The 24,948-nt window shown below is 50.1% G+C and overlaps 1 protein-coding gene across 1 annotated transcript; it reads left to right on the top strand.

Moving 5' to 3' along the window:
• Positions 1-1,011: 1,011 nt before the first annotated feature.
• Positions 1,012-18,597, top strand: LOC113406507 (proprotein convertase subtilisin/kexin type 9-like). Its single transcript, XM_026651751.2, has 12 exons — positions 1,012-1,391; positions 3,502-3,693; positions 6,170-6,293; positions 7,106-7,239; positions 9,036-9,177; positions 9,954-10,150; positions 11,120-11,303; positions 14,762-14,932; positions 16,355-16,503; positions 16,866-17,046; positions 17,748-17,929; positions 18,164-18,597. The coding sequence occupies exons 1-12, from the start codon at positions 1,209-1,211 to the stop codon at positions 18,362-18,364; spliced, it is 2,040 nt and encodes a 679-aa protein (XP_026507536.1). The 5' UTR covers positions 1,012-1,208; the 3' UTR covers positions 18,365-18,597.
• Positions 18,598-24,948: the final 6,351 nt, after the last annotated feature.

Here is a 24,948-nt window from a genome sequence, read left to right as displayed (position 1 = left end):
TCATCTCACTCCAAATGTAGCTAGATCTTTGCAGGGATTAGTTTGCAGGTCACTCCGGATTTTATGGAGCAGCCATTTTATTTTGTCTGCCTTAACACTAGGGTTTTACAGTAGGTGAGGTGTGACAAGCAAAGCACTGAATCCCTGCCCTGAGGATCATGCAGAACTGCACTAGCTGGTTTTAAGGTTGATTCTTTTCCAAAGCTTCTACTTCTATTTGTGTCTTTTCTGGGACATCAGGATGTCAACATAACTGCTGCCCCTCCTCTGGACTGTTTATCTGGTGGACTGTGTATTCCAGTAATGGACTTTGTTAACCCTTTATTTTTGCTAACTAATTAAAAAAAACCTCATTTCCCCATGCTCTGTCTTATTTATAGGACTTGCAGTCAGGCTTGTCCCTAGCTGGGCTAATTTGGTATGTCTGTGTACGTTGCTGGTTTAATGTTAGCATTTGCTTGTGGCAAGGCTCAGGACGATTGTGTGATACGCCTGCGTTGCCCTTGGAAAATATACTTTCCTGGGATCAAAGTACTGGGAAAATGTTAATGTATTATACCCTGGAGAAATGGAATCAACTATTGCTCGTATGTGGTAGCAATGGAATAACCCCCAGTAGGGGTGTTTAGTTTGCTAGTTTGTAATATGTGTGTACATAAAACTGCATGCACATTACAAGTATTAAAATATAGCAATGTCTATTACATGCAATCACTGCTGCGGTGCATTTAATTAGACTGTTCTCCTTTGAGTATTTGGAGTGGATCATGCACAGAAAAATCTGCATTTTTCTTCCTCAAGCTGTGAATGGTATTTTTTTTTTTTGTTTAAATAATGTAATATGATGCCAGGAAGGAAAAAAGGGGCAGAAACCTGATCTCAATGGATAAGTAAAACTCCAATTAATGTTTAACAAGCTAGAATGGTCCGATGGGACAATAGTGGCGTGATCCGGCACATCCACGCCCAAAAGATTTCGGGAAGCACGTGGAAATCTGAGGGGGGGAGTGTGTGTCTGAGGGGAGCACTTGCCATTCGCTAATCCGGCTCAGCCGCCGCAGGAGCAGCCGATTGCGCTCCCCACAGAGCTCAGCCCGCGCGCCCCGAAAGGCTCCGCGCTAGCCGGGTTCTAGGCTCCGCCTCGCGCCTCCTAGCCGGGTTCTAGGCTCCGCGGCCCCCGATCCCTGGGTTCTAAGGCTCCCAGGAGCATGGGCCGCTGCCCCCGCGCTCTGCTGCTGCTGGGCACGCTGGCCCTGCTGGCCCCGGGCCCCGCTGCTCAGGATGACCACGACGAGTACGACGAGCTGGTGCTGTCCTTCCCCTCCGAGGAGGAAAACCAGACGGAGGTCGGGAAGCACCTGGGCTCGGCCGCTTTCTACAGGACGAACAAGGTGAGCGGCGTCGGGGCAGGCGGCAGAGGGGGCCGGGGGCACGTAGCCCGCCCTTGGGAAGGGAGCTGGAGCCTGGGGTCCGCGCCCGGGGGCTGTCGCCTTGGCAGCCCCTCTGCTGCTCCCCGGGCGGCGGGCACCGCCGGGGACTCGGAACCCGGGGGCCGCCGAGCACCAGGGCACGCGGCCGGGGAGCCGCCTGGTGCAGAAGAGACGCTGGAGCTGCTCAGCCTAGGGCGAGGCAGGGGAGCCCCGGGGGTAGGGCACGAGGCCGGGGGAGCTGCTTTCTGGTTCTGCCTCTGGCTCCTCGGCTGATCTTGGGCAAGTCCCTTAGCCGCGTGGTGCCTCCGTTTCCCTGGTTCGTGCACATGGCTCCGCTGCAGCTTTGCGTGCCGCGCTTATGCAAAATAAAAGGAAGAACTCGCCCCACAGCGCCGGCTTCTGCCCCGGACCACCCACCTCCCCAAGTCCTTTCCCCTCGGGGGGCAGGCCCATAAGTGCTGGAAGTAGGGGTGCTGGGGGTGCAGCAGCACCCACGGCTTGAAATGGTTTCCATCATAAACGAGTTTGGTTCAGCACCCACCGCCGCTATAAAAATGGTTCCAGCACCTCTGGGCAGGACCCAACTCTCTTCCCGCCTCCAACCCCTCAGGGGCAAGAGCCTCCTCTTCCCCCAGGAGAGTCTCCCCCACCCCCAAGGGCGAGACCTGATTCTCCCCCACCCCCAGGACTCCCTCTCCAGGGGGGCAGGACCTTCCCTCGCAGATAAAATGAATAAAACAAACTGTTATAAAGAATAAAAAGAATTTTGCAGGCTTTAGGTGCGCTGCTGCTTGCCCACCTGTGGGACCTCCTGATAAAAGGTCTCTGTGTTAGTGCTGTGGGTTGTGATGAGGATCAGGTGGATCTCGGCATAAAAGAGCTGCTGAGACAGAGCTGACATGCCTAGAGCCTCTTGTGCAGCAGGCGAGAGGCGACTGTGCCATGGGATGGCAAGAGGGATGTGTGCATGCCACCTTGTCGGTGTGAGCTCCCTGGGTGGCTGTTGAGTGTCTCTTGTGCCCTGTGACAGCCAGAGAAATCAAATAAATAAAGCTTTGCGCTGTGGAGCGTGCAGGGCTGGAGGATTGCAAAGCAGCCATGCTTGGGAAGGAGGCTTAGGGAAGTTCACATTAGGGTGCGGGGGCATGCAGTGACTTGTGGCACTAACTTGTTGCAGCTACGATGGGCTGGTGCCTTAGGCTGTGGACCTGGCCACAGTAGTTTGTTTCCTACCTCTTTTGGGAGCGGGCTCTTAAGCCCTTGTAGACCCAACTGTGTGACTTTGGAAACAGAGCTCTGGTGGGACTCTTTTCTTACCCTTGTGGAGGGGAGGGTTTGGCTAGTTTGGTTAGTGATGTGGAAAGCTGCAGGTGCAGAAGGATTTGGGGAGGAGGGCAGTTGGCTTGTGCTGAGAGTGAGGGAGGGTTCTGGTCACTGAGGGTGGGATTGAGTATATGGGATGGGGCTGGGTTTGTGTCCCACCCGCTGACCTGCTAGACTGTGCACTTAACCCTCATTCTTGCCTTCTACCTCCCCATGATGAATTGGTGATTTCACACTGTTTGGGGCTTTGGTAAGATGTTTTCCAAGTATAATGCAGCTGCCACAGCCATGGCATAGAGAGCGTCTGTGTCCATGCAGTTTAACAGTGTTGCCAGCTCTCATAAGTTTTTCTTCCAAGTCCCAGCTCCTGGAGTCAAGTGATGATGTAAAAATCTTCCTTTTGTTTTGTAAGTTTCTAGCCCTTAAGGTTGCAGAGGACAATTTGGAAATGTGATCCAATGGGCTCTGCAGACTCAAAAACCAGAAGCCAAAGACAACCTCCATTATTTTTTAAAAGATCTCATGCCTGTGAAGCCAATCTCATGATTTTTGAATGGTTAGGGCTCACAATACTGCACACAGTTCTTTCCTTCTGATCATGTGTAGATTACATTACAAAATGAACTCTGCTGAGCTGATTAAAGTAACAGCTCAAGCAACTGAGCTTGCAGTGAGAATTTGACCAGCAGTGTTTGCTCTGTGAAGGTGCATGGCTTTGAAAAATCTGCTTCTGCTTGTTTAAATTCAGGACATGTGGAGATTACCCGGGCAGTACATAGTGGTGCTGAAGGAGGAAACTCATAAATCCCAGACAGAGAGAACCATCCACAGGCTGCAAGCTCGAGCAGCGAAGCATGGCTACCTAACCAAAATCCTTCACATCTTCCAGGATCTGTTCCAGGGATTTCTTGTTAAGATGAGCAGTGATGTGCTGGATATGGTAAGAGGATGTTGCCCATCTGTCTTTTCAGCCTGCACTGGTTTTGTTTTCTGTTCAGAGGCATCTGGGGTAGGGCAGGCAGTGTGGAGAGTAGGTTTTTTTCCCAGTGGTAACAGTTCTGTTTGAGGCAAGAAACATGTAGATTGAAAGGCAGGCAGGCAGGAAAGCAACATAGGCTGGAAGTAAAAGGATCCAACCTAGAGAATGTTTGTCTCGATAGTGAGAACATCTAGAGTTGCAAGAGTAAGGATTAAAATACCACCTCTCCATCCACATGTTTGCAAGGGTTTGTGAATCCTCATGCTTCAGGGCAGGGCTGGCTCCAGCTTTTTTGCCGCCCCAACCGGCGAAGCGGGGGGAAAAAAAAAAAAAAAGCTGATTGGCAGCACTTTGGCGGCAGCTCAGTCGCGCCGCTTCATTCTTTGGCGATGAGTCTTTCGCTCCCTCTCTTCCACTTCGGCGGCAGTTCAAAGAGGAAGAGAGGGACTGAGGGACCCACCACTGAATTGCCGCCGAAGACCCGGACGTGCCACCCCTTTCCATTGGCCGCCCCAAGCACCTGCTTCCTTCGCTGGTGCCTGGAGCCTGCCCTGCTTCAGGGCACAAACTAATCTCTAATTTACGGGTTTAAGGAAGAAACTTTCCTGTGGGTTTATTATTCCATAACTGCCTGCATGAGGCTTTTTGTAACTTCCTCTGAAGCATCTGGTGCTGGCCACTGTCCAACACAGAATCCGGATTAGGTGGACCTTGGGTCTGACCCGTCTGGCAATTCCACTGTCCCTCTCCAATCTGACAAAAGTCATTGCGCTGATTTTGCATACCTGCTTTCCAATGCCCGCTGCTTTGTGTGGGATCTCACTGATATTTGAAACAAATTGTGAATGGTGGGTCTGTAAAACTCAGAAAGAATCCAAAGTAAGGCAGATCCAATCAGGAATCCAAGGTGATGCAAGTCCCAGGTACTCTACCCACATGGCTGGATACAGACTTGTGGCTGCTAGTCATATGTCTTCACTGATCAAAGAGCACGTGGGAGTAATTTGCAGTTAAGCTGAGGCAATACAGTGCTCCTCTTCTGAGGAGGTGATTGTGAGAAGAACATGGACTTTCCACAGGAGAAGAAATTCAGTTAAAGAGCTGTTTTACTTTGTGTTCTCTCTTGACAGGGCTGCTACAGATTTAGGAGCCTGGGCCATTCACAAGTTGTTTGTTTTTGCTGCATTAGGACAATCATTTTGCAGTTGCAGACATGGACGTCAGCAACTCTCCATCTCCCCACAGCCCTACTCCGTCAGGGTGTCTGGGGTCGTGTGAGCGTGTTGCCACATAGCGACTTGAGTTTGAGGTCTGCCCTTTGCTCCCAGGGCAGCGGGAGTGCCTGGCACTGATCTCTCTCATTACGCTTTGCACCTTCCACTTGAGGATCTCCGAGCGCTTTGCTGAATTTAACCTCACAGAACCGAGGCACAGAAATTAGTAAACGAATGTGGTAGAGCGAGGCCTAGAACCCGAATTCCCTGACAGCCAGATCTGTGCCTTAGCCATCAGACCATCCTTCCTATGTCTCTAGGAACCCCCCTGGCCTTCCAGAGCAAGTGGCATTGATGAGCTCTGCAGGGAGCTGCATCCAGCACTGCTCACGGGAAAGTCAGGTCACGGTGGTACATGCGTATTCTAGCAAGGAGGGCTACAAAGGGCACAACCTTGGAGCTACAGGGGCAACCGCTGGAGGTTTAGTATCCTGTAAGTGCATTGGGAGACTCCTGCTCTCTACCAGCATTTTGTCTGTGGTTGCACCTCCGCTTGGAGCTCTCCCACCCTAGTGGAAGATACTGGTCATGTGGGTGGGGTTGGGCAGACCGGAATGGGCACATCAAGAATATTGTGAAACTCATTGTGACCGTCATCAGTCTTAGAGCCAGTTCCTCTTGGAAATCGAGGCTACTGCATGGCTCCGTCTCCCACGGTGTCAGTTCTTCGTCCCATGTGCAGGGTTCCATAGTACAGCTATGGGACAGGAGCGAATGGGGCTGGAATGTCTGGAGTAACAAATCCTGCTCTCACACTCAGAGTGAGGACTGTGTTCTCCACTGTGTGAACTGGTGCAGTGCCACTGACTCCAGGGCATCCGTTTACACTCACAGAGTGTTTGGCCCCTAATGTGCCGCTCTGAGTCTGGGATTGATTTGACATCCTTTTCACCCCACATTCGACAAATAAAGCTCTGTGGGGGTGTCATCCTGCTGGTTGGGCCGTGACCAGTTGAGCACTCAGCTCTCATCAGCTTCAGTCGTGCAGGGTCAGAGCCTAAATCTTTATTCAGGAGAGAATAAGCCACCTGCCTTGGGCAGCTGCAATCTTTCCTGGCCCGGTGCGAGGAAGCTGCTAGATAGAACAGCTGAGAGCATCCCATGTGGTTTCTGTTCTGCGTGGTGTGTCCAGGCCATCTCTTTGTGATGTTTCTTTTGCACAGGCTTTGCGGCTGCCGCACGTTGAGTACATTGAAGAGGACTCCTACGTGTTTGCTCAGAGCATTCCCTGGAACCTTGGCAGGATCGTCCCGGCACAGTACAAGTCTGGCGAATATAACCCTCCCAGTAAGGGCTCCCTCTTTGAATGTATTTTAAAGGAGAATTCATGGGGCAGCAGACGATTTCCAGGGGCAAAATTGCATCCTCCAAATGCATGCAGAGAGAGTAGGAAACCTGCGCAAATGTAGTTCCAAGTGTGTGCAGAAAAGTGGGAGAACATGAATCTCAGACAGCACCTTTCTTCCTACCCCAGTGGGACCGATGTCCTCTTCTCCAGGGAGTTTGTTGGCATCTTTGGCACTCTGAGCTTTTGAGGGGGCGAGGCTTGCTAGGGAGGGGGCCGAGCCAATCAACTCTCCATGGTAACCTTCCCCTCCAAATCTGGGATACATTTAGCTTGCGGGGACAGGGCAGGTTGGCATCCTCTGGAGCAGAGCCCTTGGTCTACACTGTTTTCTCTTGCTCTCCCTGCAGCTCGATAGCGTCTTCTGCGCTTCCTTAGGAGGAAGGAGTCGAGAACGGAAGAAACCACTATAGCTATGGTTCTAGGGGGCCAGGGAGCTTGCATAACTACCCTGGAAGTCAGTGGGAGCTGTGTGCATGCAGCGTTTGCAGGATTGGGCCCTATATAGGCACTGGATGGATGCATTGTTTGTTGTTATTTCCCTTGCAAGCCACTGTTTGCAAGAATTGATAACTTGGCTGTAAAAATGTAGCCATGTGGTTTGTAAGATGGCAGTGCCCAGAAAACATCTGTGTCTCATCGGCTAGAGTGCTGGACTGATGACAGCTACGACTGCTCTGGTCCTAACGGGGTGTGTTGCTTTCTGAGGGCATTGCCGCCTTTCACTGACTGCGCCGTGGCTTGTGTTTGGTAGATAAAGGAGATCTGGTGGAGGTTTACCTGCTAGACACCAGCATCCAGAGCAACCATCGGGAGATAGAGGGCAGAGTGTTTGTGACGGACTTCGAGAACGTGCCAGAGGAGGACGGCACACGCTTTCACAGACAGGTGGGTGAGCCTGTGGGCTCTGTCAGGGTCCTGGGCTCTCACTGCCTGTGAGAGGAACAGCTTGGGCTGGTGGAAAGTTTTCCGTCAAAACTGTTCTTCAGCGGAAAATGGAGTTTTTGATTATAGTTTTTCATGAAAAAGTGTTGGATTTCCATGGACGATTTCACTCTGTCCTTGAGACACCCAAAAATTCAGCCAAACAGTTCTATTGGGATATGCTGCCATGGTGCCGCCTATCCCTCTGCTCTGTGGGCCGGGCTTGCTAGCTGGACTCCATCTCCCATGAAGCACCCTGGTCAGGGGCTCCCATGATGCACCACCTCTCCAAGAGGGGAGACTGTAGTCCCTCCTGGGAGATGCAGTCCAACCAGGGAGCCAGGATGCAGAGGAGAATGGGAGGACGAGGCACCCAGATTACGACTTCATGACGTGCTGCGGCAGCATTTCTCAATCAGAACTTCCTGGGTTTTGAACGCTTTCTGATTTTCTAATTTGAGCTGAAAAACCAAGTTTTCTCTGTGTGTGTGGAGAGGGGAACCCCCATTTTCCAATCAACTCTAGCAACAGCTTCAGGGAAGATCGCACAGCGACTGATGCCAGGGCACTGTCTACACGAGGGTTTTCTGCTCTGTTTGATGGAGGATGCCAAACACAGCTCAGCTTTCCAAGCCTCACCTCCACACGCGGCTGTCCTCTGTTGTCCTGCTGATGTGGAGTCCCACACGTGCTTTAACCAGGCCTGCTCCACCCGTTTTGAATTCCTGTTACACAGTGGGTGTTTCGTTTGTGCCCATGCCACCTACGCAGTTGTATTCATAGGCTCTTGGCCTTGGTAGAGTTCCTTGAGCCAGTATTCTGAATTGGAATTATTAGCTGAAGGGTCTTGGCTCCAGAAACGCCGGAATTCTTCTACCAAGCTCAGCTACTGACTTGCTGGATGACCTAGGCAACCTCTCTGTGCCACAGTTTGCACATCTGTAAAATGGGACTAATAATACCTGCCTCATAAGGGTATTGTTAGGATTGCTTAGCTAGTATTTGCATATGGGCTCAAAGGCTAAGAACACCTGCATCTCAGGTTCACAGCCTAGGGCCTTCAGTGGGATTGGAGGGTGCCCAGCAAGGATGGTTAGATGGGTAACAAGACTATCCAGAGTTAATGCAAACAAATAATTTTGGAAGGGATAAAACCTCATGCTTCAGGGCTTAGGCCAGACTCTAAATACTAGGGATCAGGATCAAACCTTCATGGGGGGCAGATTGTTTTGAGCATTGGCCTGCTAAACCCAGCGTTGTGAGTTCAATCCTTGAGGGGGCCACTTAGGGATCTGTGGCAAAATCAGTACTTGGTCCTGCTAGTGAAGGCAGGGGGCTGGACTCTGACCTTTCAAGGTCCCTTCCTGTTCTAGGAGATAAATTAAATAAATTAATGGAGATATCCTATTTATTTATAAGCATCTGGTGCTAGCCGCTGTCAGACACAATACTGGGCTAGATGGACTATGGGTCTGACCCAGCCAGCAATTCCTGTGTTATTTAGCAGCTGTGTCACTGAAAATGGCTAATACACTAGAGAATAGCATAAAAGTGTCATGATAGAAATGGTGGTAGCAAATAAAGGGCCTGATCCTGCACGCACTGACATGCATGAGTCCCTCTATATTGACGTCCGTGGAACCACTATCCTGCGTGTGAGAGTGTTTGCAGGATTGGGCCCCAAGCGTGTGTATTGGGGCCAACGCATGGGATGGTTCTGGAAACGTTTGCTGCCTTGCTTGACTTCCCCTCTCTGGCAGGCCAGCAAGTGCGACAGCCACGGAACCCACATGGCCGGGGTGGTGAGCGGGAGGGACGCTGGCGTGGCTAAGGGAGCCAGCGTTCGCAGCCTTCGGGTGCTGAATTGCCAAGGCAAGGGCACGGTCAGTGGGACCCTGATTGGTGAGTAAGAACCATCGAGGTGTGTCGTGTCTAACCCTCGAGAGCCTGATGGGACAGTTGGGATTTTAGGGCCAATTCAACGCCCACTGAAAGCCAACGCCCATTGGCTTCAGTGGCACTTGGCTCCGGCCTGTGGGGCCAGATTGTCAGAAGTGCTCAACTCCCATTTAGGCACCTAAGTGGATTTTCAGAAGTGCCCTGCACTCAATCTGCTGAGCACTTTTGAAACTGACCTTTAGCACCTCACTGTGATGTGCCTCTGAACACCCTGTGGCAGGGTGCACTCGTCCCGAGTGAACAAGGGGTTAACCACTTTTCCCAACCTCCCTGCCAGTGGACAGGTGAAGGACCATACACTAGTTGCTGCAGGAATACAGGGCTACACACCCAACTTCCTAAGGCTGGGCTGGAGCCCTGCCGGGGGAGTTCTCTCTCTTTCTCTCTCTCTCTCTAGATTGTGTTTAGATTTCTGGTTACCGTAACCCTGGTCCCTGGAAGGAGAGCCCGTCCCAGAGGGCACCTCTGCTGGGGTTCTGTTGACTCATCCCATCAGCATGCTCGCCTGTACGGAGCAACAGTTGCTGATTCACCGAGTCTCTTTCCCTGTCTCAGTCCATGAAAGGATATTTACGTGAAAAGGATCTTGCTTCTTTCCAGCTGGAGGGGAGAGCTGAATCTGGCCCCCCACTTCCCAGCTAGCAGGATGCGAGTGAGTCATTAGCGCTGTCCTTTTCTGTGATCGTTCTCTGTCCGTTTCATTTGTACGTGATCAACAGGCCTGGAGTTTATCAAGAAGACCCTGACTGCCCAGCCCTACGCCCCCTTGGTGGTGTTGCTCCCCTTTGCTGGAGGCTACAGCCGTGTTTTGAATGCAGCTTGTCGGCTCATGGTGCAGACGGGGGTGGTAATGATTGCTGCAGCTGGCAACTACAAGGAGGATGCCTGCCTGTACTCACCTGCGTCTGAACCGGAGGTATGGGGCTGGGACACTGTGCTTTCACGGATTGAGACACCTGGCTTCTATACTTGACTCTGCCACTGTTTTGCTGTCGTCTGGCCTTGACCAAGGCACGTCACCCCATCTGTGCCTCAGTTTTTTTGGGTGTAGAATGGGGATAACAATCGCTTCCTGCCCTTTGGACAAAGCGTGCTATGGGTCAGAGTCCCCACTGCAGTTTGTTCATTGGCGAGGGGGCGGGGAAATAAGGAACTTTGCCTCCTCCCTTGCTCAGGCCACACAAGGCTATGCACAATCGCGATCCCTGCTCTCGGGGAACACACAGATCATTCTGCTGCTTCTCTATGGCTCCCTAAATGGGACGGCGGAATCCCCCTCCCCCAGGCACTTTTGTGTGGGTTGTGCTCGAAAGGCACCATATGGTGCAGGATCTGTTAACGCTCTGCGGGCAGTGCAGCGGGCTTGTTCGCAGTACCTGGGGTATTGCAGACAGTCCAACGATGTGACCTGCGACTCCCAGGTCCTGCCCCTTCCTTGTTGGCCGGGACACTGCACCTTGTTGTAGATGGAGTGTCACTCGGTGGCTGACAGGAAACTCGTGCATGAGGTAGAGACTTATTGGCTGGGGCAGCATGACTTGGCCTGAGTGTCCTTGATCGTGTCAGTATCTGTAGTCCCCGAAGCACATTACTCTTGCTGGAAGGAGCTCTGGGCTCCTGGCTATATTCACCCTGGCAGTGAACTTTCAGAGTCTCCCTGAGGAATTATATAGTCCTGGTCCTTTCCAATTCCTCCAATCCTGAAGGAGGGGTGTGGCTTTGTGTTCCTGTAAAGGCAAAGCGTTATTCAATAGCACTCACCCTGGTGGGCAGGAGGAATTGTACAGGCCGGGGTGGATTTGTTTGGGAGTTTTAATGCAATTATGGACCAGCCGTTCGCTGCTGACATCCCAGTTGAGTCGTGTCATTGCGCTGTAACCCTCAGGTGATCACTGTCGGGGCAACCGACTTCCAGGACCAGCCTGCCTCCATGGGAGCCTTAGGAACAAACTTTGGCCGGTGTGTGGATGTCTTTGCCCCGGGTGACGATATCATAGGGGCCTCCAGCGACTGCAGCACCTGCTTCACTTCCCAGAGCGGGACGTCCCAAGCCGCTGCACACGTGGCAGGTGAATTGATTTTTTTTTTTTTTAAATGCATGCAGCAGTAAGATCAAGCAGTAGTGGCTGTGTGACCGTGTGCCCAACAGGGTAAAAATGAACCATCCCCAGCAAAGCACATTACATTGACTAGCACAAGTGCAACCTGGGCAGAACTGGGTTTTATCACACCTCGGGGGTGTGGTTAAAACGTGAGTCCTAGCTTCTCTGACGGGAGTGGGGAGGCATTGGACTTGGGTTTCCTGTGTTACCTGGGGAAAGTCATTTAAATTATCTGTGCCTCAATTCACCATCTGTGACACTAGGAAAATAGTCCTTTGTCTATGTAGTGCAGTGGTCCCCAACGTTTTTCGTCCGGCGGGTGCCAAACGACGAGCCATGGAGGACTGTGGCGGCAGATGAGCATCCGCTGAAATGCCGCTGACAAGCGGCAACGTCAATAGGCGTCGCCGCCGAAATGCTGCCGAGAAGCAGCGTCATCCAGAGGCGTCGCCGCCGAAATGTCGCGCAGCGACGCCTCTGGATGATGCTGCTTCTCGGCAGCATTTCGGCGGATGCTTATCTGCCGGCCAGTATGTGGGCGCACTTAGACGCCCCGGTGGGCGCCATGGCGCCCACGGGTACCGCATTGGGGACCCCGATGTAGTGTGTGAGCTCTGTGGGGCAGGGACTGTCTCCTGTTATGTGTTTGTACAGCGCCTAGCGCAACGGAGGCCTGATCTCCATTGGGGCTTCTAGGCCTTGCCAAATAATACATTGGTGCTGTAAAGAGCAGCCATGTTTTATCCCTCTCAGGTAACAACTGCTGTGTCTCTCGTAGTAAAGACAAGACAGGACTTGGTTGCAATCAGGTGATTCGTTTCTGAGGCTGCTGGAAGGTGACCAGAGTCATGCAGTGTAGGTGGGGCCCTGCAGACAAACAGGCATCGTGCTGCCCCGGGGGAAGGTGTAAGATAAAAACTACAGTACACAAGGCTGCAAGTAGTCGTGCATGGCCTGATGCTACATTATTCGAGAGCAGTGGCCCCAGGACAGCCATGGCCCAGAGCTACCATTGCTATAGCCTGTGAGTACATCTACACTGCAAAGCAAATCCCATGGCACCAAGGTTCAGAGCCCGGGTCAATTGACTCAGGCCGGGGGGCTAAAAATAGCAGTGTAGACGTTCCCGCTCGGGCTGGAACCCGGGCTCCGAAACCTTCCCCCCTTGCCGCATTTCAGAGCCTGGGGTCCAGCCCAAACGGGAACATCTGCGCAGCAATTTTAGTCCCACAGCCTAAACCCTGCAAGCCTGACTCAATTGTCCCACGCTGTGGGTTTTTCTTTGCAGTGTAGACATACAGTGACATCTGGGCCACATCGGGTAAGGCCCTCCCTGTGCTGTCCACCTACATCAGTACATCAATTTCTGCCCCTGCCCTGTCTCCAGCCTTACAAAGCAGCTTCATGCAAATCCATGCCTGGGCCCTGATTAAGCCGTGAGACATGCCCAGCTGTGTGTTACGGTCTAATAGTGATATGCCTTGTGGATTCCTGGGCCCAAGGCTGAGTGCTGTTAACTGTCAACACGTTTCCGTCTTCGACCATAAATACACACGCTCTGTCCTAGTGTGATTGTAGAATACGGCTCCCTACGGGATGAACAGGCAGGGGAAGAAGGGAAAACGTTTACGAGGAGGAAAATGCTTTCAATTAGGCGGCAGGTTCCGTTAGGGGAAAATAGTCCCAGATGGCAACAGTTTTTTTTATGCTAGGTCATTAACATTTTTAATGGAGACATTTAGGTGAGTGAATCCTTTTTGAAGCTGACGCTGTGGAGAGGAGGCTGCAGGGACCTGTGGTTCCCTAGATGATTCTTGCCTCGTGCATCTCCCTCCCCCAGGCTGATGTGTATCAGGGAAGAATTAAATGAAGAAACAACCTGAACTTGTGCATTAAAATGTTTCTGCCTGGAGGTTAAGTTTAAGGATCTCAAAGGTGGGATCCAGTCAGGAGAATATTGGTTTTGCAAAGCAGAACTTCCTTTCGTTCCCGATTCATCGCAGAGTGCAATGGGAGGCCCGCGCTGCACTGGAGTATGACTGAAAAGGCAGCGTGATATCCAGGGTGCGATGAGGTCCGGTTCCTAATGGAGAGCTCGTCTGGTGCAGTGCCGTCAGTGACCCAGTAGCCACGTGTCACAGATCCACAGCGTCTGGTGCATGCCCCAGCCTGTGACCCCTTTTGTGGGTTGGGCCCCAAGGACTCCGATAGGTCCACAGGGATAAGTCCGGGGCCTCCAAGACTCTGAAACTGGGCTTGTGGGTGCCAATGATCCATGGCTCCCTGCAGTGAATCCATCCAAGCCAGACTCCTGTGGGAGGCTTGTATGGTGCCCCTTCAGGGCGCCGTGCTCTCAGTGAGTGTTTGCAGCCACCCCAGGCCGCCTCTCCAAAACAAGCTAACAATTTAGTAGGCACCTGGCCTGCAGCATCGGACAGTCTTTAGGTTAGCAAAGAGAGGAAAAGGTGAAGACAGAGTCTGGCTTGGCTGCGGTGGAAGCCATCTTGTCTTGCTCTCCTACTAGTCTCTGTCCCTTTGTCCTTGGCCCCAGGTCTGTGGGTCTCTCTCCAAAGGCCGTCTCTTAACCCAGGCACCTGACATCTTGTCTCTTGGTTCTCCAGCTGCGGCCTTTGCTCTGCTTCCCTGACGAGGGGTGGGGGGAAAATCTCCTCCCTCTTGGTTGCTAGTTGTGAATGTTCTGGCCCTTGGGGTTCCCACTCTCTTTCTGGATCCTCCACTGATATGGGTCTGTCTCAGCCAGTCCTTAGATGACCCATTCATACCATCCCAGGCAGTTAGGTGACGTAAACACCTCATGTCCCCTGCTCTATCCCAAGAGTAGCTGTGTAACCTTCACAGTTCGTGCACAGCAATGCAAAGCACAGAGGGACACTGAGGCATGCATAGGCATCCTAAAATATTCCCAACATTCCCTCTTCATTACACCATATGACAATCGCAATCTCAGGTACTCATGTGTGTCTGCTCCAAGGACAGTGCACACGTCATTCATATGACCTAAATACAGGTCTTTGTCCCCTGCTAGTGGTTGATCTACAAAAGAGGCTTGTGAGCTGACTATCATGCTACTAGGGGCTAGGTTGGGAGGTAGACGCTTATGCTTTCAGTGTGAGAGATCCTGGGTTCAAACCCCACTGATGATCCATGGTCGGCGGTCATGTCTCTCCCCCCCCCCGCCCGAAAGGTGCCTGGTTCCGAATTGACATAGCTGCAGTGCAAATACAAGTGTAATGAAGACTTGGTTTTGGTGATACAAATTCTGCAATGGCGTTGCAAGCTGTAAGCTACCCTAATCTAAAGCAGACGTGCTGCCGCTTGCCTGTATTCTCCAGGGATTTCTATACGCGTTTTGATGTTTAAATAAACATTTTACAATCGAAATGGCGTGTGCGCTTCTCTCCTAGGCATCACAGCCATGATTCTGAACACTGACTCTGCGCTGACGCTCTCCGAGCTGAGGCAAAGGCTAATTCATTTCTCCGCCAAAAACCTTATCAATGAGGCTTGGTTTCCTGAAAACCAGAGGCTGGTCACGCCCAACAGAGTGGCAGGACTGCCCAGCAGACTCGTAGCCGGTAAGTTACGCATGCTCCATGGGGGAGATGCACAGCAAAGGGAGAGGCTCCAGGGGACAGCATTGCCTTGATGAGGTGGCTGAGATGTGCATGACTGAAATGACCCCCACGTAGGGGCTGGAATTCTCCTCTGAGGATATGTCTACAGTGCAGTGAAAAACCCACAGGTGGCCCGTGCCAGCTGTTTAAATATGGTGTAGATGTGAGGGCTGCAGACCATCCACATTGCAATTAAACTGTCCCTTAGCACCAGCCCGAGTCAGCAGACATGGGCCAGCTGTGGGTTTTGAATTGCATTGTAGGCCTAAGGTAAGTTATCCCTAGTGACTTGGCCGGGCTGGATTTGTGCAAAGAAAGTCGCGTGGGGGTTGCCAGATGGCTGGTTTTCAACCATAAAGTCTAGTCAAAAAGGGGACCCGGCCGTATCCGGTCAGATGTACTGACTGGACACCAAAAATTCGGTTACTGCGGGCAGGGTGGCAGGTGAGACGCCAGGTCATCAACCCACAGCAGTCCCTGCTCAGCCAGGGCTGCCTCCTACCTGCATCTCATGGGCAGGCAGGCAGCAGGCTCCTCCTCAGGCTGCAGCTCCCATCCCTGCCCCAGAGCAAAGGGAGCCCAGCTGTGGGGGGGAGGGAGGAGGAAAGGATCAAGTGACTAGGAAGGGGGCAGTGGAAGAGCAGCGAGCAAGCAGGGGGCGGGGCCTTGGGGGGAATAGGCGGGGCAGGGGCGAGGCGGGGGGGTCCAGTTTTCAGAAGTTGCCAGGGAGTTTGTGCATGTCGAGGGCGCAGCGGGGCTTGCTCTCATTCTAAACCTCTTGCGGATCAGCGATATGCATAGGCGCCAACTTTCCCCAGCACCGGTGGGTGCTCGTGCTCCCTGGCCTTGCCCCGACTCCATCCTTTCCCTGCCCCGCCCTGCCCCCATTCCAGCCCCTCCCCCAAAGTCCCTGCTCCCAACTCCGCCCCCTCCCTGCCCCTATTGGACCCCATCCCCAAATCCCGGCCCCGCCTCTTCCCTGAGCGCGCCGCGTTCCCGCTCCTTCCCTCTCTCCCAGCACTTGCTGCGCGAAACAGGTGTTTCGCGGCACAAGCGCTGGGAGCTAGGGGGAAAAAGCAGGCACGCGGCGCTCTCAGGGGAGGAGGCGGAGGTGAGCTGGGGCGGGGGGGCAGGGCGGGGAGCTGCCGGTGGGTGCTGAGCACCCACCAATTTTTCCCCATGGGTGCTCCAGCCCCGGAGCACCCACAGAGTCAGCGCCTGTGGTGATGCATGCTGCTTGGTGCGGAACCGAGCCCACTCGTTGCCATTTTACTCCCGTGAAGAAACGTGGCCCCTGGAGCATTCCGTGTGCTCCTGAGGACGCAGCATCGACTGGAAGCCAACCTGCCGTGCGGGACTGACAACTGAGCCGTCCCTTTTCAGGTGAGCAGCTGTATTGCCGCTCCGTGTGGTCTGCCCAGTCCGGGTCGACTCGCTCTGCGACGGGCGTTGTGCGCTGCAGTGGGAACGAGGAGATGCTCAGCTGCTCAAGCTTCTCCACGAACGGCAAGCGGCGAGGAGAGCGTATCGAGGTGATGCTCCATCCGCTGGTGGTTTGGGGTGCTGCAGTTGACCCTCATGCATCTCATGTCCTGTTGAAATCTCTCAGGCCCAGTCCCTCAGAGGTACATAGGTGCCTGACTCCCTAAATACCTTAGAGCATCTATGCCTCAGCCTGTAGGACCGAATAATTCATTGAGGGTCCCACCATCAGGCCTTACACAGGCAAAACTTCCCAGCACTCCAGAGGCATTTTGTCTCTATCAGGGCTGTCGGATTTGTCCCTTAGAAAATAGTGTGTGTGGGGAACAACCTCAAGGCTCCTGCAGCTCCCGTGAGCAAGGACTAGGCACGTCGGAAACGTTGCCTTACAATGGTGCCTTCTGAATTGTAGGTTCATGGAGGCAGGAAGCAGTGTGTGGCTCACAATGCATTTGGCGGCCATGGTGTGTACGCGATAGCGAGGTGTTGCATATGGCCCAAAGCTGACTGCCAGATTCACACCCGCTCCCCGACTGCGGATGGTACTTCGACAACTGGAGTGGGCTGCTCCAAGGAGAACCATGTTTTGACAGGTACAGTAGGCTGTCTTGCTGATGACAACAAACGCCCTCTCTACCTAGTCACCTGTGCAACCAGAATAATCCTACTACATTCACTTGGGAAGTTCAGTTTAATATTCGTAAAGTGCTTGGAGGTCCTTGGATTAATTTATATCCGTGGTCTTATTTATGTGCTGTATGGGCTGGTTTGCTAGTTCCTGAACTAAGCAGCCAGCTGATGCCTTAGTCTATGTTTCCAGTACTTCATGTTCTCCTCGTATGGGAGATTGTGACACACACTCATTCCCTTAGCATGCTGACCGCTTCAGTGACTCAAAGCACCTCTCGCTGTTGTTTGTGGGTTCCAGTTCCTGGATTTTGGGTGGTTTGCAAAATGAATAATCTGTTAGCCCTGACGTTCAAAATTAAACACCCTACTTAGGTCACAAGTACAATTTTTGGGTCTTGTCTTACCCTCCAGAGTGTATTTGCCCAGGTATCACGATCACCATTCTGGTTTGACTGGCATCCTCCACTCTGGAGTGGCCTCTGTTGGTGATATCCGAGAGCATTTCATACCAGGATTGAGGTGCACTGGCAGAGATGCGCCCCCCCCACCATTCCATGCTATTTTCTGCTTCATGTTTTTGAGCGAAACCGATTTCCCTGACAATTAATTGCTCACGAGAGCAGGCTTTGAGCATTCACCTTGAAGCGTTCTGTATTATTGGCAGGTTGTAGCTCCCATTCTCTTGCTGGAGAGTTTAGTGACAACGTCAGACCCGTTCTAAGGATGGAGACCGGACACCACCAATGCGTAGGTAGAACGGATGTGACCTTGCATACTTCCTGCTGCCACGCCCCCCGCATTGAATGCCAGGTGAAGGAACACTCACCCGTGGGCTTCCAAGAAAAGGTACGGCAGAACCAATCACCGTAGGTATTTTCAGAATCCTTTTGCTAGCTGTCTATTGAAATCATTCTTACTACATTCGAATGGTTCTTTATCCCCGCCCCCCCATAAAGCTGCTTTACTTAGCATCACTCCAGTCACTGAAATAAATGGAGCTGTCCCTGCTTACCCAAGTTCTCAATCTGACCCATATTTATACTTCCCCACAAAGAGTGATTCCATCCCTCTTCCTGGTAGGTGGCCGTGTCCTGTGATGAAGGCTGGACTCTGACAGGATGCAATGCGTATTCCTGGGGTTCCGGCACCCTTGGTGCCTACGCCGTGGATGACACTTGCGTGGTAACGAGCGCTCTCGCTGGCAAAGGGGCAGGGGCCATCGCCATCTGCTGCAGAAGCAGACGTTTGGAAAATGACAAGCACTCTTCCAATTACAAGTGAGGACACTGCCCGTGGCCACAAGGCGCCCCTTCTGAGATGAAACTGACATCACACCCAAAAAAACGCATTCCAAAACCATCACCTTTCCAGATTCCAGAGCTGAGGCCACTACTCCCAGTTTGGTCAGGGCTGATTGTGATGGAATAAGAATCACTAATTGCAGGTGGGAGACGTAACACATCTAAAATGCAAGGATTGTTGGTGTCTGGAAATGCTCAATCCCAGCACCCTGAGGATGAGATTCTCCCCCCGCCCCTTCTTCCATAGGACCTCCTAATTTACCGCATATGCATTCTAGCAGGGCGACATTTGGCAAAAAGTCCTGCCCACCAGTTTGCAAGCATGTTTTTTCTATTACCAAGCAGCAAGGCTATAAGCTCAGTGTCAGTCAAGTGGTTTGAGGGTGACCTAAGGAGGTGTATTTACTGCACCAGGTCAGCAAGCACCTTTACTGGTCTTGGCATGGTTGCTAGGTACCTTGGTTACCTCTCCAGCATTCCGTGGGTATTTGTGTTACCACCTCATCCTTTTTCTACACTCAGGGACGGATTCTCCCTCCTGCTATAGTCCCCGTGAGCTCCTTAGATTTGGCAAGGGGAGAATTCCCCTGGCTCAGGAACTGGTGTTGTGTGGCCCTCTCTACATCCCCTAGTGCAGAGAGCGATGGGTGAGGGTGAAGCTGTCAGGGCTGCCATTAAGGCGATTCTGGCTGGTATAGTCTCCCATAGGCCGTTCAGCTGTCTCAGCCTTCGCAGCAGCAACACAGTCAGGGTCCAAAACGTGCCTTAAAGCCAGTGTAGTCCGTCCCCCCCACCTCGGGCTCAGACTGATCCTCCCGGAAGTGCAGCCCAGGGCCCTCGCTCTGGTTTGCAATTAGTCAAAAACTCCAGCAGGGATTTTAATTTTTTTGTTTGTTTCCAATAAAATCTCTTATTTTCCGATCGTTCTATAGCTTCTTTCCTCCGAGCAGAGCCCCAAGTGCCTTACCGACCCTGGCTCCAGCAGTCATGGCACTGAAACCTGCAAAGTGAAGGCCTCTGTGTGCAACAGAGCAGTGTGGGCAGTGCCATACATTCCCCCGCCTGGCTGCCTCTGAGCTGCTGAGACAGGTGAGGTCAATGGGGAGGGAATTATTCCCCCCCCTTCAGTGGAAAACCCACCAGAGAGGAACATCAGGGAGTTAGATTTGGCCCAGGCCTCCACTGGGTCTCCTAGTTGGCAGGCCTCCTTGGCCACACCATCCCCATGCCCTGATCTCTGTGTCTGCGGAGGTTCTCTGTGCAGGTCCAGAGATTGTGCCTGAGGCCTACTACCCTCTGTCTGGGGACTGTTTCCTTCATTAGCTGAGACCAACCACATGCGGGTCAGTTCTGATTATTTTTGGGATACAGCCTCCTGTCCACTAGGAACTGGACTGAAACCATCACTTCACTTTCTCTAGGCCCCCCAGCCAGGATCAGCTGATAACAACCAATACCCCAGTGATGAATGCAGTATGAATTCCTAGGAAGTACATTAAAGCTAATCTACATGATCTGTAGCTTAGCCAGGCTTGGTTTATCTCACTACAATCCCTGACCCCACAATGCATTGAGATTGTTTACGTAAACATTTATCGTACAAGAGTGATCTTTATGGTGTATTCATTTACATTGTCAGTTTGACAAAACCAGAATCTCTGTAACCAAATGCACTGTTCGTGGGGGCTTTTTTCTTTACGCCTCAGATTTCAACGAGACCCCTCAGCGCTAAGCTTCTCTAGTTTGGCACTTTTTGCAGCTTTAGCTTTTCCAAAAGGTAGCCTAATAGTGTGGCAAATAGACCCCAGTTTACTCTGTCAAGCTTGCAACCTCTAGTTAACTGCTTGCTTAATCAGATTTTAATTTGTAAAGATAAGAGTTTTTGCTGCTTTGTTAGCTTTTTTTTAAAAGAGCAAAAGAAAGTTGAAGTATAAATGTCGACCTACTGTATTGCTTTAACTGGTTTCCTTTGGGGTCCTCCCTCCTGGGAAGTTTGTTTGAACGAACATGCTGTAATTCATTACCTGTTTTTTTTTATAAAGAAAGCTTTCATCGTACTGTGGTTTTTACATTTGTATCTTGAAAATATTTATTCTGAGTTTTATAAACAGCACATTTTATAATGTCTTTTTAAAATAAAAATATGTATGCCGCAGCTTGGAGTTCATCTGTATACTCAACTGTCTTAGTGCAACATGGCAGGAGATTAAATCTGGAGGTAAAGCATTGTGAAAGGGCATCCATCTCCCAGGGAACTTGCATGGTGCTAAACCATCCATGTTGCTTGAAATTGACAGGAGAGGAGACAACTCAGGTGCAGAGGTTAGCCCAAGTACAGGACAGTGAGCAGGAGTCCTGGCTCCATTAAGGTTTAGCTGGGAGCGAGCCTCCCACCTGGTGTAGACAAACTTGTGCTAACAGGGCTCAAGCCAGTGCACTAAACCCAGCAATGTGGATGTTCCAGCTTGGGCTGGAGCTCAGGCGAGCTTGGGCATCCAAACTTTCACCTGAGGCAGAATGGCCACAGTGCTATTTTCAGTGCACTACCTGGAGCCTCTAGCGGGCCTCTGCCTGACATGTTAGTCATTCTGTACCTGCTACCCTCTCTTACAGGGTAGCATTACAGCTCCTCTTAGAGGTACTAGAAGGGCAAAATTCTCTACCTGCACCCTTCAACTACCTGTTAGCCCATGGGAAGAATCAGTCACTTCTGCTAGAGGAACTAAGAGTGAAGCTATTTTACACATGTACCTACGATAAGCCAGAGCAGTGAATAAAAAAAATTCGACTGCATAAACCTCCTGTTGGTTTGTGTTAAATGAGGCCTTAGATGGAAAGTTACCAGTTAATAAATAGCACATTATATCATCCCTCTGATTAAATTCATTAAAGGCCTCCACAGATTTGCTTCTATTCATTCTATTTAGAAGCTGCTTTTACCATATCATATCCATAATAAAGCTAACCTCTTAAGAACATTTGAGCTATTGTCTCAAATAGAAGTGTGGATGTAAACAATATCTGATAAGTGCTCTAATTTAGAAGTACTTGGAGTTTTCATAAGGGAACAGTTGGGCTGTTTTAACAAGTAAAATGTTTCAACTTTAAACTGACTTGGATAGTCAGAGTGGATCTGACCATACACTCTCCTTAAGATATAGCCCACAAAGGAGCTGGGAAAATGATCAGTTTGAATTACAGTTGGGTAGGATCTTCTGAGAAGTCAGTTATCTCAATTTGGTGTACTAAATAAAATACATCTAGCAGGACTTAAGCTGCACTTAAAGAAGGGTGGCTATAGTACAGATCGCTGTTGTAAGAAGACAGCTGCAGGTTATCTGCCACATGGGGCTAACAGTAGGGATGCAACAGGGTTAGGGAAAGGTGGCGTCTATGATGTAGCATATCTCAAACTTCTACTTGAAGCACATGCAATGCCGTGTGCTCTGCAGGGGGAAAGAGAGAAGGTAGCAGCTGAGTCGTCTGGCATCTGCACTCAAGTTCTTTTCCCTCTGAACCCTAAACAAGGAATAAATCTCTTGCACTTACCCCCCCCCCAAGAAATGACACGAATTAAGCTGAATCTGGTGCTTTGTTTTGTCTAGCGTTAAGGCACAATTTCATCCACTGTAGAAGACAGATTAGTCTGACTAATACAGGTAAGTGGGCTAGCTATGGAACTGACCAGTGTTGAAAGCCTGGGCTGTCATTGAGCACACCAAGCCTTGGTTACGCCACATCTGAACACAGTACAGGAAGATTTCATCCACATTAAGCAGTTCCCTGGGGAGGTGCTTTATCATAAAGACATTAAAAGCAAGGATTGTTCAGCATAAAGGGGTTTAATTTGCTCAACTAAACAGCAAATAACCCATCTGAGCATTGTCATGTGATTAACATTAAAGAAATCAAAAACACTGCAACAGATTAGTCTTATTACAACCTAAGAGGTTTCCAGCACTCTCAGTTTCCTTACAGATATTCATCAGTTTTAATACAAGATTAGCCCCTGCCTACCTGTGCCAAAAGCACACCCTATGTTAGAGCTGTCAGGACTCTCATCAGATTGTTGCAAAGATCCAAGTGTGTGTGCAATATTTTTTTTTAAGCAAGCAAGGACAATCTGCTCGATTTTGAACTCAGGACATCTAAATCTGAGGAAAAATAGGAAACCTTTCCACTTCAACTTAAAACTACGTAAGTAAGAAGGCTGGAGGGCAGAAAACATTGCTGGTCAGTAGGATGCTCCTTAAAGAGCAGAAACAGATTTAATAAAAGCTCAAAAAAGGGTATGGAAAATTATGTGCACTTTACTGTGCTCATTGGAAGGTTTCACGGCTTACCCAAGGAGATCAAAATTGGTTTTCCTAAATGATAGGGAGAGCAGTGAAGAATTGCCACTGTGCCTGAACAAAACAGTAGCAACAGGGCCAGTTCTCTCTTTAGAGGCATAACTGCTAACAGCAGCATGATCCCTGGCAAATCAGTATTTTCTACTACCCTGAGGCATGCTAGGGCACTTCAGAGCCCTCTGACATCTTCCAATATGGTGTCTGCTGCTTCGTGGTTGATACATGAGCGAAGTGCATTGCTCCATTTCGTGAAGGGGTGAGATAAGAGAAAGCTCTCACAATGCTTAAGCCCCTGAGAAGTGTGGCGTAATAGCTAGCTTGGAGATCCAGATCGTCAGCGGTTAAAGCACCAGTATATTTCACGCTAGTGTATAGTCTCAAGGTTTTGGACTCCTGCTACCAAGTAATTAACATGATAGGGGGCAGCCTTATCATGCTTGAAGATTAGTAGTTTCTTCTCAACAGTGCAGAGGTGCTTTGCTTTTACTTAGCGGATTAAAACACTCATCCACAGGATGCAGGGAGCAGGCATCTGTCAGGAAGGGTTTTGTTTCATTAAGAAATGTAGAGTTGCGTCTTACATACCTGTTTGAAGCTATTGTGTCTTTTCTTTCTACAAAGAGGAAGACGGGGCACATATAACAACCAGTACCATGTCGTTTTGTTTCCTGCTTTTCATAGAAGTTCTTTCTTTGAACCAGCATAACTGGAGTACGCAGAATCTCACTGTTTTATGCATCATGCACAAACTGAAGTCAGTATCAGTGCAAAGTCTGGCCCTCAGGCAACTTCCAGCTAATCCTACTATGTGACAAGCAAAATATTCAGAGAGCTTAGCCAGTCTAATCAAGTGATTTTATTCTGCTGTAAGAAAGCAGGGTGGAGTAGTGCAGATGGCTATTACACCTGTCTATTCTTGTGCTTGCAGACAGCCAGGCTATAAGGGTGTACAATAGAATAGCGTTGAAAGTAATTCACCTCTTTCAAATTAGATGATGTCATCTTGTCCCGGGGCTGTCAAAAAAAAGTGTATCAGGATAATAATCTATCGCTCATTACCTGAAGGATTGGCTATGGGAGAGTTCAAGGTAAGAGGATCAACAACACGACAGCACAGCTTTATGAACAATCTAAAGACTACACTAGTTTTCTGTGAAAGGAATAACTTTATTCCATTGACCAGGATTCCCAAGACTGTTCATCAGGACTGCCGATTATTTTTTCCAGTGCCAATGTCTATGCATTAGTTGGACAAATCTATCCCCGAGAGCACATAGGCAGGCTATGGCTGCTCGCTTACTGAACATATTGTAAGATGTATAAAAACGTTTTCATCCAAAAGATTGGCAGTAAAAATTACAACATAGAAACACGTCACAATGTACACAAAAAAAGCTACTTTTGTCAAACTATATTTTTAAAAAAATCATCTTCAGCAGGTTCAAATGACAGCAGCTGGAAACCAAAGTATTGAAAATGATAGCCACTGATTTTGTACAAGCATGAGCAGAACCATGAAAAGTTTGTATTAATGTGGAACATACAGTGGTGATCTGAGCCATCTTGGTGCCGTTTTGCAAGCGATGCTACTTTGGCCTGCAGTAACAGAGGGCGTAGTTTCCATAGGAAATAATAGGGATTTGAAGTGACAATTGATGCTGGCCCCAAGGAACAACAATGACATCACATCACTACTGTATACTGACTATTTCTGAGATGATTTATGACCTGTTATGAAGTAATGGGGAAGGTGGGGAAAGAGGTGTCAGTGAGAAATGAATTATTTATTCAAAATTAATTTAAAACATCACATTTAAAATTTCCCAGCATGTTATCAGAAACATTTATAAAATCTGCTAACTCTGCCATGTTTCAATGATGACATTGTTTTGAAAAAAAGATCCACTACAATGCCATCCTTATTTTGAACAGGCAGTTTCTGACATGGGTTCTCTAAGCTGCAATAAGTTATAGAGCTGTACAACGGAAATCCTATTGGATGGTTGCTTCAACAATGAAATGACTGGTTAATTTCAAGATTAGTGCACAATAGTGAAAAGCCATCTGCCAGTTCGTGTTTTGACAACAGTACATAAAAGTAAAAAGAAAAAAGGCACTTTTTGGCTGGTTGTGCCTTTGACTTGGCAAATGTATCCATTTTGGAGGTACGCAGGCACTCCTTAAGAATTTCCCCATTTCTGTGCATTTTTTT

Source organism: Terrapene carolina, unplaced genomic scaffold (genome assembly GCF_002925995.2).
Source record: "Terrapene carolina triunguis isolate 2854851 unplaced genomic scaffold, T_m_triunguis-2.0 Scaffold102, whole genome shotgun sequence".
Taxonomy (NCBI): Eukaryota; Metazoa; Chordata; order Testudines; family Emydidae; genus Terrapene; species Terrapene triunguis.
Note: the sequence above shows the minus strand (reverse complement) of the source record. Positions and strands in the feature narration are given on the sequence as shown.